The sequence below is a fragment of the Corvus moneduloides genome, chromosome 4, assembly GCF_009650955.1.
Source record: "Corvus moneduloides isolate bCorMon1 chromosome 4, bCorMon1.pri, whole genome shotgun sequence".
NCBI lineage: Eukaryota > Metazoa > Chordata > Aves > Passeriformes > Corvidae > Corvus > Corvus moneduloides.
Window position 1 is genome coordinate 26,819,298 of NC_045479.1, and position 15,341 is coordinate 26,834,638.

The 15,341-nt window shown below is 51.9% G+C and overlaps 5 protein-coding genes across 5 annotated transcripts; 3 read left to right on the forward strand and 2 right to left on the reverse strand.

Moving 5' to 3' along the window:
- The first annotated feature begins 16 nt into the window (after positions 1-16).
- LOC116442579 (histone H1.10) lies at positions 17-1,287 on the forward strand. Its single transcript, XM_032105742.1, has one exon. The coding sequence runs from the start codon at positions 388-390 to the stop codon at positions 1,051-1,053; it is 666 nt and encodes a 221-aa protein (XP_031961633.1). The 5' UTR covers positions 17-387; the 3' UTR covers positions 1,054-1,287.
- Positions 1,288-2,123: 836 nt separating this feature from the next.
- LOC116442600 (histone H2B 1/2/3/4/6) lies at positions 2,124-2,923 on the reverse strand. The gene has a single exon (XM_032105761.1). The coding sequence runs from the start codon at positions 2,900-2,902 to the stop codon at positions 2,522-2,524; it is 381 nt and encodes a 126-aa protein (XP_031961652.1). The 5' UTR covers positions 2,903-2,923; the 3' UTR covers positions 2,124-2,521.
- Positions 2,924-3,181: 258 nt separating this feature from the next.
- LOC116442595 (histone H2A.J) lies at positions 3,182-4,967 on the forward strand. Its single transcript, XM_032105757.1, has one exon. It carries the CDS (start codon positions 3,229-3,231, stop codon positions 3,616-3,618), a length of 390 nt encoding a protein of 129 aa, XP_031961648.1. The 5' UTR covers positions 3,182-3,228; the 3' UTR covers positions 3,619-4,967.
- Positions 4,968-9,263: 4,296 nt separating this feature from the next.
- Positions 9,264-9,602, forward strand: LOC116442614 (histone H4). Its single transcript, XM_032105776.1, has one exon. The coding sequence runs from the start codon at positions 9,287-9,289 to the stop codon at positions 9,596-9,598; it is 312 nt and encodes a 103-aa protein (XP_031961667.1). The 5' UTR covers positions 9,264-9,286; the 3' UTR covers positions 9,599-9,602.
- Positions 9,603-13,350: 3,748 nt separating this feature from the next.
- LOC116442611 (histone H4) lies at positions 13,351-13,694 on the reverse strand. The gene has a single exon (XM_032105772.1). It carries the CDS (start codon positions 13,664-13,666, stop codon positions 13,355-13,357), a length of 312 nt encoding a protein of 103 aa, XP_031961663.1. The 5' UTR covers positions 13,667-13,694; the 3' UTR covers positions 13,351-13,354.
- Positions 13,695-15,341: the final 1,647 nt, after the last annotated feature.

A 15,341-nucleotide genomic window follows, 5' to 3' on the forward strand; every position in this document is an offset into this window, starting at 1 on the left:
TTATCTACGTGTTTTATTTTAATTTAGAAGGAAAAACAAAAGTTTGCCGTTCCCGGGGTCTCTCTGGCTTCACAACGCGGGGTTAAAAACAGCTTTTCTCTCCCATCTTTGGTCCAAACAGCAAGAAACTTGCCCGAATGAAAGTCCACCGTCTTCTCTTCACTCTCCCAAGAAACTGGGGTGATTTTGCGTCACTAGTTTTACGAAAAATATGAATTTATAACTCCGAAGAAACACAGACTCGGAGGAGGAAAAGCTCTTCCTGGCTAACAGTTAGGCGGGCTCTGCAAAGCACCAATCACAGATCACCGCTTCGCTATAAATTCAGGCATCGGGGTTACTGTAGCCCAATTACTTTCTTTTGATTAGGAAGAAGTCTCTGCAGCGATGTCGGAGACCGCTCCCGCCGCCGCTCCCGCTGTCGCGGCCCCCGCCGCCAAGGCCGCCGCCAAGAAGCCGAAGAAGGCGGCGAGCGGCTCCAAAGCCCGCAAGCCCGCGGGGCCCAGCGTCACCGAGCTGATCACCAAGGCCGTGTCCGCCTCCAAGGAGCGCAAGGGGCTCTCCCTCGCCGCGCTCAAGAAGGCGCTGGCCGCCGGCGGCTACGATGTGGAGAAGAACAACAGCCGCATCAAGCTGGGGCTCAAGAGCCTCGTCAGCAAGGGCACCCTGGTGCAGACCAAGGGCACCGGCGCCTCCGGCTCCTTCCGCCTCAGCAAGAAACCCGGAGAAGTGAAGGAAAAAGCTCCCAAGAAGAGAACAGCTGCAGCCAAGCCCAAGAAGCCGGCGGCTAAGAAGCCCGCCAGCGCCGCCAAGAAGCCCAAGAAGGCGGCGGCGGTGAAGAAGAGCCCTAAAAAAGCCAAGAAGCCGGCGGCCGCCGCAGCCAAGAAAGCAGCCAAGAGCCCCAAGAAGGCGACAAAGGCTGCCAAGCCCAAAAAAGCGGCGGCAGCAGCGAAGAGCCCGGCTAAGGCCAAAGCGGTGAAACCCAAAGCAGCCAAGCCCAAGGCGGCCAAGCCGAAAGCAGCGAAGGCGAAGAAGGCAGCGCCCAAGAAATGAGGTGTTGAAGTGGAAATACTTTTAAACCCAACGGCTCTTTTAAGAGCCACCCACTATTGTCCCCAAAAGGGCTGATACACTCCGTCACTGAGCTCCCTGCCTGCAGCAGAGCTAACTATTCGCCACTATCCGTGTGGGACGTTCGTCTGTGGAGTGGATGGGACGCTAAACTTCAGGCCGTGGTTTTACACTAAGACTTGGAAAAATAAAAGTTTACGTTCTCTGCGAAAACGCTTTCTAAAGGCTGCTTTTTTTTTTTCTTTTTCTTTTTTTTTTTGTTTTGTTTTGAGCACCGCAAGTGAGTGTATATGTTAAAGGGACTGCTTAAGGGCGGGTACCTTTTTGGGGCGTGGAGGTTTCTTTCGTTGCTCTAAAATCAGCGCGATTCCTAACAGCACGGATGCGACTGCCACACCTCTCCGTGACCGTCGCAGGGAACTGTCAGCACGGCTCCGCCGCTTCCTTGGCAATGACCTTTCCGCTTGCCAGCGCTGTCGCGGGGCAGGTCTTCATTTCTGCGTGATTTGACCGACCTACTTTTTCGAGGAGGCGATTGCCGGGGCGGGAGGCGGGTAGAAGTCACCGGCGTTCCTCTTCCGCTCCCTGCCGAGCTGGCGGCGGTGCTGGCGGCGCGGCAGGAGCTCCGCCGGGCAGCCGTCCCGAACCCCGCGGGCGGGAGCGCCGAGGGAGAGCGGCGCAGAGCTCCGCGCGGCAGCGGGGGCGGCCCGGCGCCGCTTGTGATTGGCCGGTGGGAGAAGCCGCAGCCGCTCATTGGGCCGTTGGGAAATTTGGAAAAGCCCGCGCTGCAGGCGAAGGGGGAAAGGGGGGGGAGAAAGTGGGGAGTGGAGGGGGTGGAAAAAGGGAGAACGAAGGGGGTACGGAGCGCTGCGAGCCTGGCTCCGAGCCTACCCGTGCTCCCGGGTTCCCGCATTCCGTGATATCCCCCTGAAGCGCCTACCCCATCTCAGATGTTCTCACTTCCTCCAGTCATTTCGCCCATCTTATACGCAAGGCAAAATGTTTCAGCTTAAGACTGTTCCGAAATAACTACACGAAAAGTGATGAGGGGCGATTATTAAAAATTTACTTCATTTTGTTTTCATTTTCTTGAAGCATGTTTGCCAATTTAACTGTGAAACTCCTAATTTAGATGGAATAAATTATAAAGTATTGCCTTTCACCTTTACTGTAAAAGACTATAATACTATTTCCATTTATTGAAAAACTATTTAAACATATTTCAGAATATTAAATACATTTAAATTAGCTTGCAAAATACTCAAGGATTTCATAATCATTATTATAAGATTAAGCAACTGAATAAACGCTTGGTAAAAATTTTATCTAAGGTTTCCTTACTAAATCTCCATACCCAAGAAGACCGAGGCAGTGTGTAAAAGCTCTTTTATAGAAGATGTGGGTGGCTCTTAAAAGAGCCTTTGGGTTGCAAGTGACGGTCCGAGACGCCCTACTTGGAGCTGGTGTACTTGGTGACAGCCTTGGTGCCCTCGGACACGGCGTGCTTGGCCAGCTCGCCGGGCAGCAGCAGCCGCACGGCCGTCTGGATCTCCCGCGACGTGATGGTGGAGCGCTTGTTGTAGTGCGCCAGGCGCGACGCCTCGCCGGCGATGCGCTCGAAGATGTCGTTGACGAAGGAGTTCATGATGCCCATGGCCTTGGACGAGATGCCCGTGTCGGGGTGCACCTGCTTCAGCACCTTGTACACGTAGATCGAGTAGCTCTCCTTGCGGCTCTTCTTGCGCTTCTTGTCTCCTTTCTTTTGGGTCTTGGTGACCGCCTTCTTGGAGCCCTTCTTGGGCGCGGGGGCGGACTTGGCCGGCTCGGGCATTTTAGCAGCGCTTTTCCTCCCGGAGAAAGCTCAGCACATAAAATGGCCGCGGCGCCCGCTATTTATAGAGACGCCGTATGCAAATTCCAGGCCTCAGCGCCGTGCGATGCGATTGGCCCTTCCTGCGCCGGGCGTGTCCTTGCCGCCGATTGGTCAGAATACGATCCGCCTGCTCATTGGCTCTCTCAGCAGCGACGGGTTCCAGCCAATCGCCGAGGGCTCATCCCGCCCAGGGAAGGGATAAAAGGGGCGGAGCGGTTGCGTCAGCGTGATTGTGTCCCTCCTGCGCTGTGCGGTGCGGCTGTGCTTTATCCGGTGCTTCCAACATGTCCGGCCGCGGGAAACAGGGAGGCAAGGTCCGAGCTAAGGCCAAGTCGCGCTCGTCGCGGGCCGGGTTGCAGTTCCCCGTCGGTCGCGTGCATCGGCTCCTCCGGAAAGGTAATTACGCGGAGCGGGTGGGTGCCGGAGCTCCTGTCTACATGGCGGCCGTGCTGGAGTACCTGACGGCCGAGATCCTGGAGCTGGCGGGCAACGCGGCCCGCGACAACAAGAAGACGCGCATCATCCCCCGCCACCTGCAGCTCGCCATCCGCAACGACGAGGAGCTCAACAAGCTGCTGGGCAAGGTGACGATCGCGCAGGGTGGCGTGCTGCCCAACATCCAGGCCGTGCTGCTGCCCAAGAAGACTGAGAGCCACAAGGCTAAAAGCAAATAAATTCGGCGAGCAAAGCCACTCAGACTTTGCACGACGTAACATTTTAAACCAAAGGCTCTTTTCAGAGCCACCCACACAGTCAAAAAAAGAGTTGTGTTGCTTTGTTTACGCTGGGGCTGTGGTGCTGAGGCCTCTGATATTTGTATTAACTGAATCTAACTTTTGTTAGTGTTTTAAAACCTGGTTTCTACTGAAGACGGTGATACATTTGCTTTCTAGCTCGTATTTTTAAATTAATGTTAATATTTCTGTAGTGATTTATTGTTTGTTTCTTTTCATTTCAACTTCTGGTAAAAAACTTGCTCTTATGGATTCTGTACACCTTTCATGGGTTCCACAGGTTACTTAGGGTATAAAATATGGGAGGGTGGCTAAAGCACGGGTGGGAGTGGCAAAAGCTATGCGGCATGGAGATAGACCATCCCAAATCCCATGTGTAATTACATCTAAAAATGAAGAAACGATTTCTTAATCCCCTTTGAAGGCCTCCATCCTTGAAAAGATGTAAAAGTTCCCTATGAATTGATTTTATGTAGAAATAAAATGAGGAATGCCTTAGGAAAAGTGGCTTTTTGATTTAGATCCTTAGATCTGCACTGTAAAAGAACAGTGTAGCACTGTTTCGTTCAGGACCACCTTTTAGTGCTACTATATTGCCATTTTAAGTGGCATTTTCAAATATCCTACCCTTAAATTCTCTTGCTGTTCGTTGCTACTCCTCTTCTTACATCAATTAACAGTGGGCAATATTACTGAGTTCTTTATATTGTTGACATAAATGCCACCCAAGAGCACAACCTTAAATCTCTATATTTATTATTATAAATTATGAGAAGTGCTAGCTGATTCCTCTTGCTAGGATATTCCCAGAAGCTTCACCTGATGGTTTGTAGCACACTGCATTGAGATGATTGGTCTCATCTCTGCTGCACCTCTACTCTCTCCATCCTCTGGAGAGAAGGAGTGCTCTGGGCTTGGGGGGGAAGGCAATACTCCCACCCTGCCTCTCCTTGCCACCCCCAAGCTGTAGCTGAGAGGCTTCTTAGGCAGCATCGTGCCATGGCCACAGTGGGACATCAGGGATCATTTGTGGAGAGAAACATAAAGAAGAGCGCTGCTGGAGCACCAGACTGATCTTTTATAGTGATGGTATCTGTGTCTAAAGGTTTTGTTTGCAACACATTTAACATTGTTACATTGTAACTTTTTGTTTGTGGGCGCATTTAGGGTTGTAGTGGTTTTCTTATGCTGTTTTACTGATCGTCATTTGCTACAGCTAAATACCTCCTGGCCCCTATATTTCTCTTCCTTAAAAACTGCAATAGTAATTAAATTTTTATTTTAACGGGTATGAGCCTTCTATACTTAGTTTCCAGAAGACATTTCTATATATATGTTTGTCAGAAAATTTCAGTCTCAGAATGATTTAGGTTGGAAGGGACCATTAAAGATTATCTCATCCAAAGCACCTGCGGTGGGCAGGGACACCTTCCACTAGCTCAGGTTGCTCAAAGCCCCATCCCACCTGACTTTGAACATCTTCTAGGGATAAGGCACCCACATTTTCTCTGGACAGCCTTGTCCAGTGTCACACAAGCCTCACTGCAAAAAACGTCTTACTTACGTCCAATCTAAATGTAGCCTCTTTCAGTTTAAAATCATTGTCCTTCCTCCTGTCCCTACAGGCCTGAAAAGAAGTTTTTCTGTATTGAACGTCTGCTATAGGGTTTCCCCAGAACCTGCTTTTCCCCCGGCCAAATAACCACAACTCTCTCAGCCTTTCTTCATGGGAGAGGGTGACCCAGCCCTCTGATCATTTTTGTGGCCCTTCTCTGGACCTGCTCTAACAGATTCTTGTCTTTCTTCTGTCAGAAGATCACAGAGCTGGATGTAGCTCTCCGGGTGGGGTCTCAGGACCAGGAGAGCTGAGCAGAACAGGAGGAGTCACCTCCCTCAACCTGCTGTTCAGGCTGCTTTTGGTGCAGCCCAGGTTACGATGGGCTTTCTGGGCCACAAGTGTGCATCTCTAGATCAGAGCACTGGAATTCCAGAGAAAGGCCATGGAGTAGAGGTATCTTAAACAGGAGTTGGCTTTCTCTGTGGACAAACTCCTGTATGTGGAGGTCAGAGTTGGCATCACAAGAGAAGGCCCCATCTTCTGAGTGTGGAGCTAAGTCCAGTATATCCCTCCAAATTCTTCATGTCATCTGACCAGGAATTCATTATTTGCTTCAAAATTTCATACCAAATACTTCTTACTACACTCATTAGTCTTCTCACCTCAGCAACCAGAGTTTCATCCTCTGGGATACTCAGATCCACCCTTTAACCCTCCCTAGATTTGTTCTTAGCCAGTGGTGGTTTCACCAGTTGCTAACCCTGTGTTGCCATCAGCACTGATGAGGTCTCAAATGCAGAAGTCCTGTAAGTGATGTGGATAATATGGTAGGAGTGCTGGAAACTCTCCTGGTATTAAAGACAGCTTTCAAGCAAATTCCAGTGGATGAAGGAATGCAGCAAAGCAAGTTTAAAAAAATGAATTTATCTCATTTGCATATACAAGCAGTAGGAAGAGGAAATCCATATGACATGGTGCCCAACTGTGTCACTGGGTTCCAATGCACCTTCACATTCTAAAGAATTTGAGATTAAAAAAACCCCTCCAACCAAGGTCCCTCAAATGTTATAAATCACAGACAGTTATGCTTGGGGATAACTCAGTAATGACAGTCCATATATCAGAAGACTTAAAACTGTGTAGCTAAAAATTCAAAGAGCTTTTCTACCCCTTTTCATCTATATTGCTTGCAATGCTAGGAAAAAATGTACCTATTAAGCAGCTCTTACATTACTTTAGTTTGCATATTATTATACTTATTATGACAGTTGTAGCAGATACAGATAGGAATTTAAATTTCCACTTAAGCTCTCAAGAAAATTATTACCAGCCTTGAATATGGTTATAATACAGTGATGCAATGATTTTTTTTACTAATTACGTACCCTGTTGTGCAGTCATGGTGAGATGTTGCCTTGTTGTAATAAACAAATGCAATTTCCTTGTTATATTTTAATGAGGAACTAGGGCAACTGTCCTAATTAATGCACAGTTGAAAAGCTACAGATTTTTATTGTAATTAATTTAACGGAGCTGAGTTTTTCAAAGATTTCCTTTCTCATTTAACCCCTAGTGCTGTGTGCCCAAATTCGTGAGGAAAATGTAATATCTATAACATGAGGACTGGATACAAAACTTTGATCAAAAAAAAAAATTATCTCCAATCAACAGTGGAAACAACTTCATTAGGGATTATATTCAGAGGCAAAATTTTCTTTCCAATTTAATTGGTTTTGCCGAAGAAAATGTTCTCACATGCTCTCATTCATGTGAGAACTGAATATGTCCCTAATGGACACACCCATGAAACGTGTCTGTGCACACTTGCAGCACCCTATAGGCAAGGCAGCCTTCTAGAAGGCACGATGTTAAATTATATCTAATGTACCACACTTATTGAGGAAAGGGGTGTGCAGTTGTTTTACTTACTTTAAGCTACTGGTCTCAGACTCTGTACCACCCACCTCTGGCAGAAATGGAAGGAGATTTTCCAAGTCTTGCAGTGGTTATACTGCTGGAAGGAACAGTTTTACTAGGACCCTCGCTCTGCGTTTAGGAAGCCTTATGAATAAACGATTATTTTGACATACCAAAAGATTTTGTGTAATTCCTCTCGGCTTTCTTAAGTAAACAGAATGTTGTTTATAACTGCCTCAGGAAACATAGCTAGACACAGATTTTCAGATATAAAGAAGAAAGCAGACTTTGTGGAGCCAAACATCAGTTAAGCACCAGCCTGGCAGGTCCACTAGTGACAAATCTTCCAGTTAGTCTATAAACAGTCTTAGTTCATTCTGTTCAGTCAAAAAAGCAAACCTGGTCTAAATTAAAGATACATTTGCCACCTTATATTGTATATATGAGTAGCAATTCTTAAAATTTGAAAGAAAAAGGAATCCACAGTGATACTTATAACAAGATCTGTACTTTTTTGACAGCTGTAACTGAATGCATGAGTATCTCAATTGCATTTCCCCTTGAATTTAGGGAATATTTTTTTCTAAGAAATATTCTGGAGTTATCGTCAAGGTTCTCTAAATTACATTAAGGAATAAATTTAAATAAAAAACTTCAAAAATTGTAAGGGATATGAAAAATTTTGAAGTAGTAGACATGTTTAAAGGGCATAAAATACTGATAATTGGCAAGCACTTAGCCAATTCAGTTCTATTCTGTGTAATATTTAAAAATCTTAACAGATTTAATTTAGAAATACAGTCTCATAACTCTCTCAGTATTTATTCATTCACTTCACAAATACAGTCCAACATTCTGTAAGCAGCATGTTTGATATGTTTTTTGAAAAAGTGTGAAACATGCAGCAAAATTTCTGGATTCCTCATTGGAACAAAAATTGTTTCGTTAGTGTTTCAGATGTCACCCAGACAGTTGTTTGTGATATCCGTAATGTTTTCTTTCGCTTGTTGGATCTCAGTGTACGTCAGCGGACACGTCTTTCAGAGGCCGGCAGCTGCCAGGAGCGAGCCCGGAGCCCTGCGGCCAGCGCTGCAGCTGAGACCGCTCTGCGGGGTTGGGCCTGGCTGAAAAGATGGTCCCTTTCGCGGTCTCAAAAAGACCCTCTGAAATGCCTTCAAGGAGTCTCTGGTCTAACCGTTTCCCACTGGAGCCCCTCACTGGTTATCTCCCCTGCCGCTCAGGGCCTTGCTCTCTGCTTCCCCTCGCACCGACCTGCAGTCGCTCCGTGCGAACATGAAAGCGCAGAACGCTCGGTACCCAGGACCGCGCGGAGGAGGGGACAGCCGTGCGAGTGGCCGGGTAGACAAAGAAAACGTGAATGGCCGAAGCAAACAAAGACAGCGCTGCCCGGGAAAACATCCTCCATCACGCTCCCCGCGAGCGGGAGGGGGAACAGCGGCGGGGAGGGGCGGGAGCGCCGAGCGAGGCCCAGCATTGGTCGGATTTTGCCGCAGACCCGCGGGGAGGGACGAGGAAGGGGCAGCGCAGCCCGAAACGCGGGCCGGGGGTCGCAGGTCCCGCTGGTCCCGCTCTTGCTACCGCCGGAGACCCAGAGCCGCCTTGGAACTGTCACCAGTGCAGAGGGCAACGGGACGGGACAGGAAAGCAGGAAAGCGACGCGTGGGCTGACAGCGGGCAGGGACAGCGTAGTGAGACCCGACATTAACTCAGTTGGTTAGAACCCGGGGCTAAAAAGGCCAAGATTGTACGTTCAATCCCTGTATGAGCCAACCACTCAAGAGTAAGGCTTAATGATCCTTGTGGGTCCCTTCCCTTCTCTCACAATATTCTATGATTCCATGACTGCGAGAAGCGCGGGACGAGGCCAGACCCGGCTCGGGAGAGGCGGAGCCGCCGCGCGCGTCCGGAGGGCAGAGCCGGGAAAGCCCCGCGGCCGCGTCTCGAGGGAAGAGCGCGCGGAGCCGCGCGGGGGAGAACAGAGCGCGGTGGGCGGGGACTGGGGCCGAGACCACGCCTCTTGCCGCGGTCCTCAACCAGGTCGGACCGCCGGCAATATACAGAGGCGCGGGGCTGCTGTTGGTGCATTGAGCGCGGCGGTGTGTTGGGGCGAGTATGTCTGGTCGGGGTAAGGGCGGTAAGGGGCTCGGCAAGGGCGGCGCCAAGCGCCACCGCAAGGTGCTGCGTGACAACATCCAGGGCATCACCAAGCCGGCCATCCGCCGCCTGGCTCGGCGCGGCGGCGTCAAGCGCATCTCGGGGCTCATCTATGAGGAGACGCGCGGCGTGCTCAAGGTGTTCCTGGAGAACGTGATCCGCGACGCCGTCACCTACACGGAGCACGCCAAGAGGAAGACGGTCACGGCCATGGACGTGGTCTACGCCCTCAAGCGCCAGGGTCGCACCCTCTACGGCTTTGGCGGCTAAACTCGATTCTTGGAACAGCTTAGCGCTTTTAGAACACAAAGGCTCTTTTCAGAGCCACCCACAAGTTTCAGAAAAAGAGCCTTAAATCGCTTTTTGTACGGTGGTCTCGTTTTGGGGATTAAGTCTGGGGGAGGGGAAAAGGGGGAAGGGGTTTTGTTTTCTGTAGCTTCTGAAGCGCAACGCTGCCTCCCCCAGCCCCCTCTCCACGCTAAAAGAGGGGAATTCTCGCGCTCGGGAGGGGGAAATGCCCTGATCTTACTGCGGGAACTCTACGGGGGCAACGGCTGTAGCGCTTTGCTGGAGGGAGGCTTCTGGTGTTAGAGGGAAACGTGCTCGGAAAGTCACGGTCCTTTATTCCCCCATTCTCCTCCAACACGGCGCCCCACCCGCTCAACCCCCAGACCCTCTTTCGAAAGGGCGCTTGAAGGGACAGACAGGGGAGAAAAAAAAAGAAAGGGTTGGAGGTCCGGGGCAACCGCGATTGCCGCAGCCGCTCTCGCGGCACCAATTTCACCGCCACAGCCTGGAAGGGGAAGGAAGCTCCTGAAATGGCGGCGGCTCTCCCCTCTCCTTTCGGTGGGCGGGACAGAGCGGGAAGAAGAAACAGCGGAAAGCACCCGTTAGCGCCCTAGGCACTGCACGGCAAAGGGGCTGCGAGCCCTGTGCCCAAAGCCTTCCCCTCCTCCCCCGTCCTGCTTGTGAGGCTGCCTGTTCTCTAAGCACCGCTCTCGCCTCACCACAGCCCCTGACACCCTCCCAGCGCCGGCGGCTCTGTACAGTGAGCCTTCGAAGCACCAACGCATGGGGAGCGCAAGGGGCTGGACACTACGGAAGGCCTGCAATCCCCCCTGCTACCCCAGAACTAGTACTGCTTTAAGCACGAACAAGTGCTTGGTGCGGACTGCCTGTGCCTGCTCCGTAACAAGAGACAACAGCTCTCCCCGGTGGGCTTGTAGTGGCTCTTAAAAGAGCCTTTCGGTTTTGAAGCAGAAGGCTGGAAGACTTAGGCGCGCTCGCCGCGGATGCGGCGGGCCAGCTGGATGTCCTTGGGCATGATGGTGACGCGCTTGGCGTGGATGGCGCACAGGTTGGTGTCCTCGAAGAGCCCCACCAGGTAGGCCTCGCTGGCCTCCTGCAGCGCCATCACGGCCGAGCTCTGGAAGCGCAGGTCGGTCTTGAAGTCCTGCGCGATCTCGCGCACCAGGCGCTGGAAGGGCAGCTTGCGGATCAGCAGCTCCGTGGACTTCTGGTAGCGCCGGATCTCGCGCAGCGCCACCGTGCCGGGCCGGTAGCGGTGCGGCTTCTTGACGCCGCCCGTGGCCGGCGCGCTCTTGCGGGCCGCCTTGGTGGCCAGCTGCTTGCGGGGCGCCTTGCCGCCCGTCGACTTACGCGCCGTCTGCTTCGTACGCGCCATCTCAATGCCCTCCGCACCCTGCAGAAACAAACCTTACGCGGTCTTAGGAGAGCGCTCCCCACCTCGTTTTTATATCCGAGCGCTGCCCGTTGATTGGCTGATGGAATCGGCCGAGCTCAGAGGGATGGTTTGAAAATCCGCGTTAACCCCCTCTATGCTGAGCCCTGCTCCTATTTTGCTAACCCACAACTGCCTTTTCTCTTGGCCTTCCCTTCCTTCCGAGCCGGCGTTTCTGCTTTTTAACCACTTGCCTTAAATAAGTAAAAGACTTTGCTACTTCAGGTGGGGTAAAATAGAACACTATTTTCCTGGAATTACGGATTCGATACCATGTTTTTAAACAGATTTGCTTACTGAGATCTAATTGTCTATGTAAGTGTTCGCTTTTATTTTGTAATCCGGTATTTTTATGGACCTATTTATCGAGGTATCGGGTGCTTTATATGCAATCTGAAACCAAAACTCACGTGGTGGGTTGTTTTTTTTTTTTTTTCAGCTTGGGCTTTTCGTATCTTTGTTTGTTTGATTGTGATTTTTTTGTTTTGTTTAGTGTGGGGGTTGGGGGGGTTGTGGTTCTTTTTAGTTAAGGTAATATAGGTAATTGCATTGTTTGAGATGCAGAGCCGCAAATACGATTCGGATTCCGAAACAATTTCGGGAAAAAAGAAATATTAGAAATAAACACGATAAAAAAAGGACATTGACAGATGTTGACATTTTCCTAATTTAAATGAAACAACGGCCGTGTGCGTTTGGGAAGCCGGAGGTTCGGAGCGCCTTCAGCTGTTACCCAATGAAATTCTCCGCTCTTTTGACCAATCAGCGGCGAGGAGGCGGGGCCGCCGGGCAGCATAAAAGGGGCTCGTGGGGACACAGCGCTGCTGTTTTGGGTTGGTTGCTGCAGGGAGCTGCAATGGCTCGTACGAAGCAGACGGCGCGTAAGTCGACGGGCGGCAAGGCGCCCCGCAAGCAGCTGGCCACCAAGGCGGCCCGCAAGAGCGCGCCGGCCACGGGTGGCGTCAAGAAGCCGCACCGCTACCGGCCCGGCACGGTGGCGCTGCGCGAGATCCGGCGCTACCAGAAGTCCACGGAGCTGCTGATCCGCAAGCTGCCCTTCCAGCGCCTGGTGCGCGAGATCGCGCAGGACTTCAAGACCGACCTGCGCTTCCAGAGCTCGGCCGTGATGGCGCTGCAGGAGGCCAGCGAGGCCTACCTGGTGGGGCTCTTCGAGGACACCAACCTGTGCGCCATCCACGCCAAGCGCGTCACCATCATGCCCAAGGACATCCAGCTGGCCCGCCGCATCCGCGGCGAGCGCGCCTAAGTCTTCCAGCCTTCTGCTTCAAAACCGAAAGGCTCTTTTAAGAGCCACTACAAGCCCACCGGGGAGAGCTGTTGTCTCTTGTTACGGAGCAGGCACAGGCAGTCCGCACCAAGCACTTGTTCGTGCTTAAAGCAGTACTAGTTCTGGGGTAGCAGGGGGGATTGCAGGCCTTCCGTAGTGTCCAGCCCCTTGCGCTCCCCATGCGTTGGTGCTTCGAAGGCTCACTGTACAGAGCCGCCGGCGCTGGGAGGGTGTCAGGGGCTGTGGTGAGGCGAGAGCGGTGCTTAGAGAACAGGCAGCCTCACAAGCAGGACGGGGGAGGAGGGGAAGGCTTTGGGCACAGGGCTCGCAGCCCCTTTGCCGTGCAGTGCCTAGGGCGCTAACGGGTGCTTTCCGCTGTTTCTTCTTCCCGCTCTGTCCCGCCCACCGAAAGGAGAGGGGAGAGCCGCCGCCATTTCAGGAGCTTCCTTCCCCTTCCAGGCTGTGGCGGTGAAATTGGTGCCGCGAGAGCGGCTGCGGCAATCGCGGTTGCCCCGGACCTCCAACCCTTTCTTTTTTTTTCTCCCCTGTCTGTCCCTTCAAGCGCCCTTTCGAAAGAGGGTCTGGGGGTTGAGCGGGTGGGGCGCCGTGTTGGAGGAGAATGGGGGAATAAAGGACCGTGACTTTCCGAGCACGTTTCCCTCTAACACCAGAAGCCTCCCTCCAGCAAAGCGCTACAGCCGTTGCCCCCGTAGAGTTCCCGCAGTAAGATCAGGGCATTTCCCCCTCCCGAGCGCGAGAATTCCCCTCTTTTAGCGTGGAGAGGGGGCTGGGGGAGGCAGCGTTGCGCTTCAGAAGCTACAGAAAACAAAACCCCTTCCCCCTTTTCCCCTCCCCCCTTTTCCCCTCCCCCAGACTTAATCCCCAAAACGAGACCACCGTACAAAAAGCGATTTAAGGCTCTTTTTCTGAAACTTGTGGGTGGCTCTGAAAAGAGCCTTTGTGTTCTAAAAGCGCTAAGCTGTTCCAAGAATCGAGTTTAGCCGCCAAAGCCGTAGAGGGTGCGACCCTGGCGCTTGAGGGCGTAGACCACGTCCATGGCCGTGACCGTCTTCCTCTTGGCGTGCTCCGTGTAGGTGACGGCGTCGCGGATCACGTTCTCCAGGAACACCTTGAGCACGCCGCGCGTCTCCTCATAGATGAGCCCCGAGATGCGCTTGACGCCGCCGCGCCGAGCCAGGCGGCGGATGGCCGGCTTGGTGATGCCCTGGATGTTGTCGCGCAGCACCTTGCGGTGGCGCTTGGCGCCGCCCTTGCCGAGCCCCTTACCGCCCTTACCCCGACCAGACATACTCGCCCCAACACACCGCCGCGCTCAATGCACCAACAGCAGCCCCGCGCCTCTGTATATTGCCGGCGGTCCGACCTGGTTGAGGACTGCGCCGGGGCCGGGCTGGGGCGGGCTCTTCCGCGCGCCCTTCCCCCCGCGGGCCGGGGCGTTCGCGCCATCGCTCCCACAGGGGCCGCGCGCTGCCGGCTCGGGCCCGGCCCCGCGCCCGGGAGGCCAAACCCGGCTCGGGCCGCGGGAGCGGATCCCGGCCCGGGTCGCCCCCTGCCCGCCGCGCTCGGCCCGGCTGCCCGGCCCCGCCGGCCGGCTCTCGGTGCCGATGGGGAGCGGGGCCCCGCCGGCCGCGGGGCTGCAGCAAAACCCGGCCAATGGCGGCGGCGGGGTGGGGAGAGCCGCGTCCCGCCCGCGCCGCGCCGCCGCCATCGCGCTGCGCGCCAACAAAGGGCCCGGGCGGGCAGGGGAGAGTGGGCGCCGTGGTCCCGCTACTACAGTAAATGCACCCTTTTCTACCCAAGGCTGAGAAACGGGAGTAATGTGCTGCGGTTTGTTTGTTTGTTTTCTGTGAGTACGGCACTTTAGGGTTGTTTTTTTTTTCCAATGAGGAGCAGCCTTGCTTGTCCCACACCTCTGAATTAATAATCATGTGGCTTTGTTGTGTTTATGGGACTGACGTGCTAAGGAAGGAAGTGATTTGTTTCTCTTGCTGATGTACCCATGAAAAAATCTGCATTATGTCATGTGGTTTTAAATATGTGGCAAGCTTGACCGTTTTCATGGTCATATTCTTTATTGAACCATAATAAAGCATTGCTTTTGCCCTTTCTTTCTTCACATTATATTACTTTGTGAGCACAAAAAGTGGCCTGGAGATGTTATTTTGTGCTAGGGTGCCTCTTGGCTCCATCAGTCCATTCTGCTACAGTGACTCCTGAAAGCCTTCAAGTTTTTCATGTCCGCACCTACTATTACTTTTTCTTACTATTTAAATTTATCATGAATATATACTTGAGATGTTTTTACTTTGTTCTGGAAGAATCATAAAATAAATGCTATTCCATACAGTTGCTATATACTATCTCTTTCTTGGCACGAGTTTTCCCCTGGTTAATTATACCTGTGCAGTGCACAGGTTTGAGTTTTTTGCTGGTCAGGTATTTCTCATATTGTTTAATCCTTCCCACCTTTTCCCTATTTCCAATGGATGCTCATTACTATATAATGCTTCTTGAATGTGAAAATGTTTTGCTTGCTGATTTCACACACTTTTGCATTTGAGCCATCGCTGTTTTGTTGTTGTTGTTGTTTGTTCCTTTTTCACCACCTACTCTCAAAAGTTCTCTATCTCAGGGGAGATGATGATGGAGACTATGAGATTTATTTTTGTCTCTTTGTAAACTTCTATGTATGTTATTTAATTCAGGTTATGCTTGGCCACCGTAGTGATAAGTATTTTCATGTGTAGATATCCAGCCAGTGTTTATATCAGTTTATACCTATTAATATCAAATTCTCTGTTCTATAGCTATAGGAAAGACATATTTATCTTTGCGTATCAACATTAACGATGCTTGTAGGACAGATGAAACTCTCCCAGTTGTTGTGGTCTAACCCCAGCCAGCAACCAAGAACCATGCAGGCACTTGCTCATTCCCCCACCAGTGGGACTGGGGAGAGAATC

Coding starts and splice junctions, on each gene's coding strand:
- LOC116442600 (XM_032105761.1), bottom strand. CDS start 2,902: ATGCCCGAGCCGGCCAAGTCCGCCCCCGCGCCCAAGAAGGGCTCCAAG.
- LOC116442611 (XM_032105772.1), bottom strand. CDS start 13,666: ATGTCTGGTCGGGGTAAGGGCGGTAAGGGGCTCGGCAAGGGCGGCGCC.
- LOC116442595 (XM_032105757.1), top strand. CDS start 3,229: ATGTCCGGCCGCGGGAAACAGGGAGGCAAGGTCCGAGCTAAGGCCAAG.
- LOC116442579 (XM_032105742.1), top strand. CDS start 388: ATGTCGGAGACCGCTCCCGCCGCCGCTCCCGCTGTCGCGGCCCCCGCC.
- LOC116442614 (XM_032105776.1), top strand. CDS start 9,287: ATGTCTGGTCGGGGTAAGGGCGGTAAGGGGCTCGGCAAGGGCGGCGCC.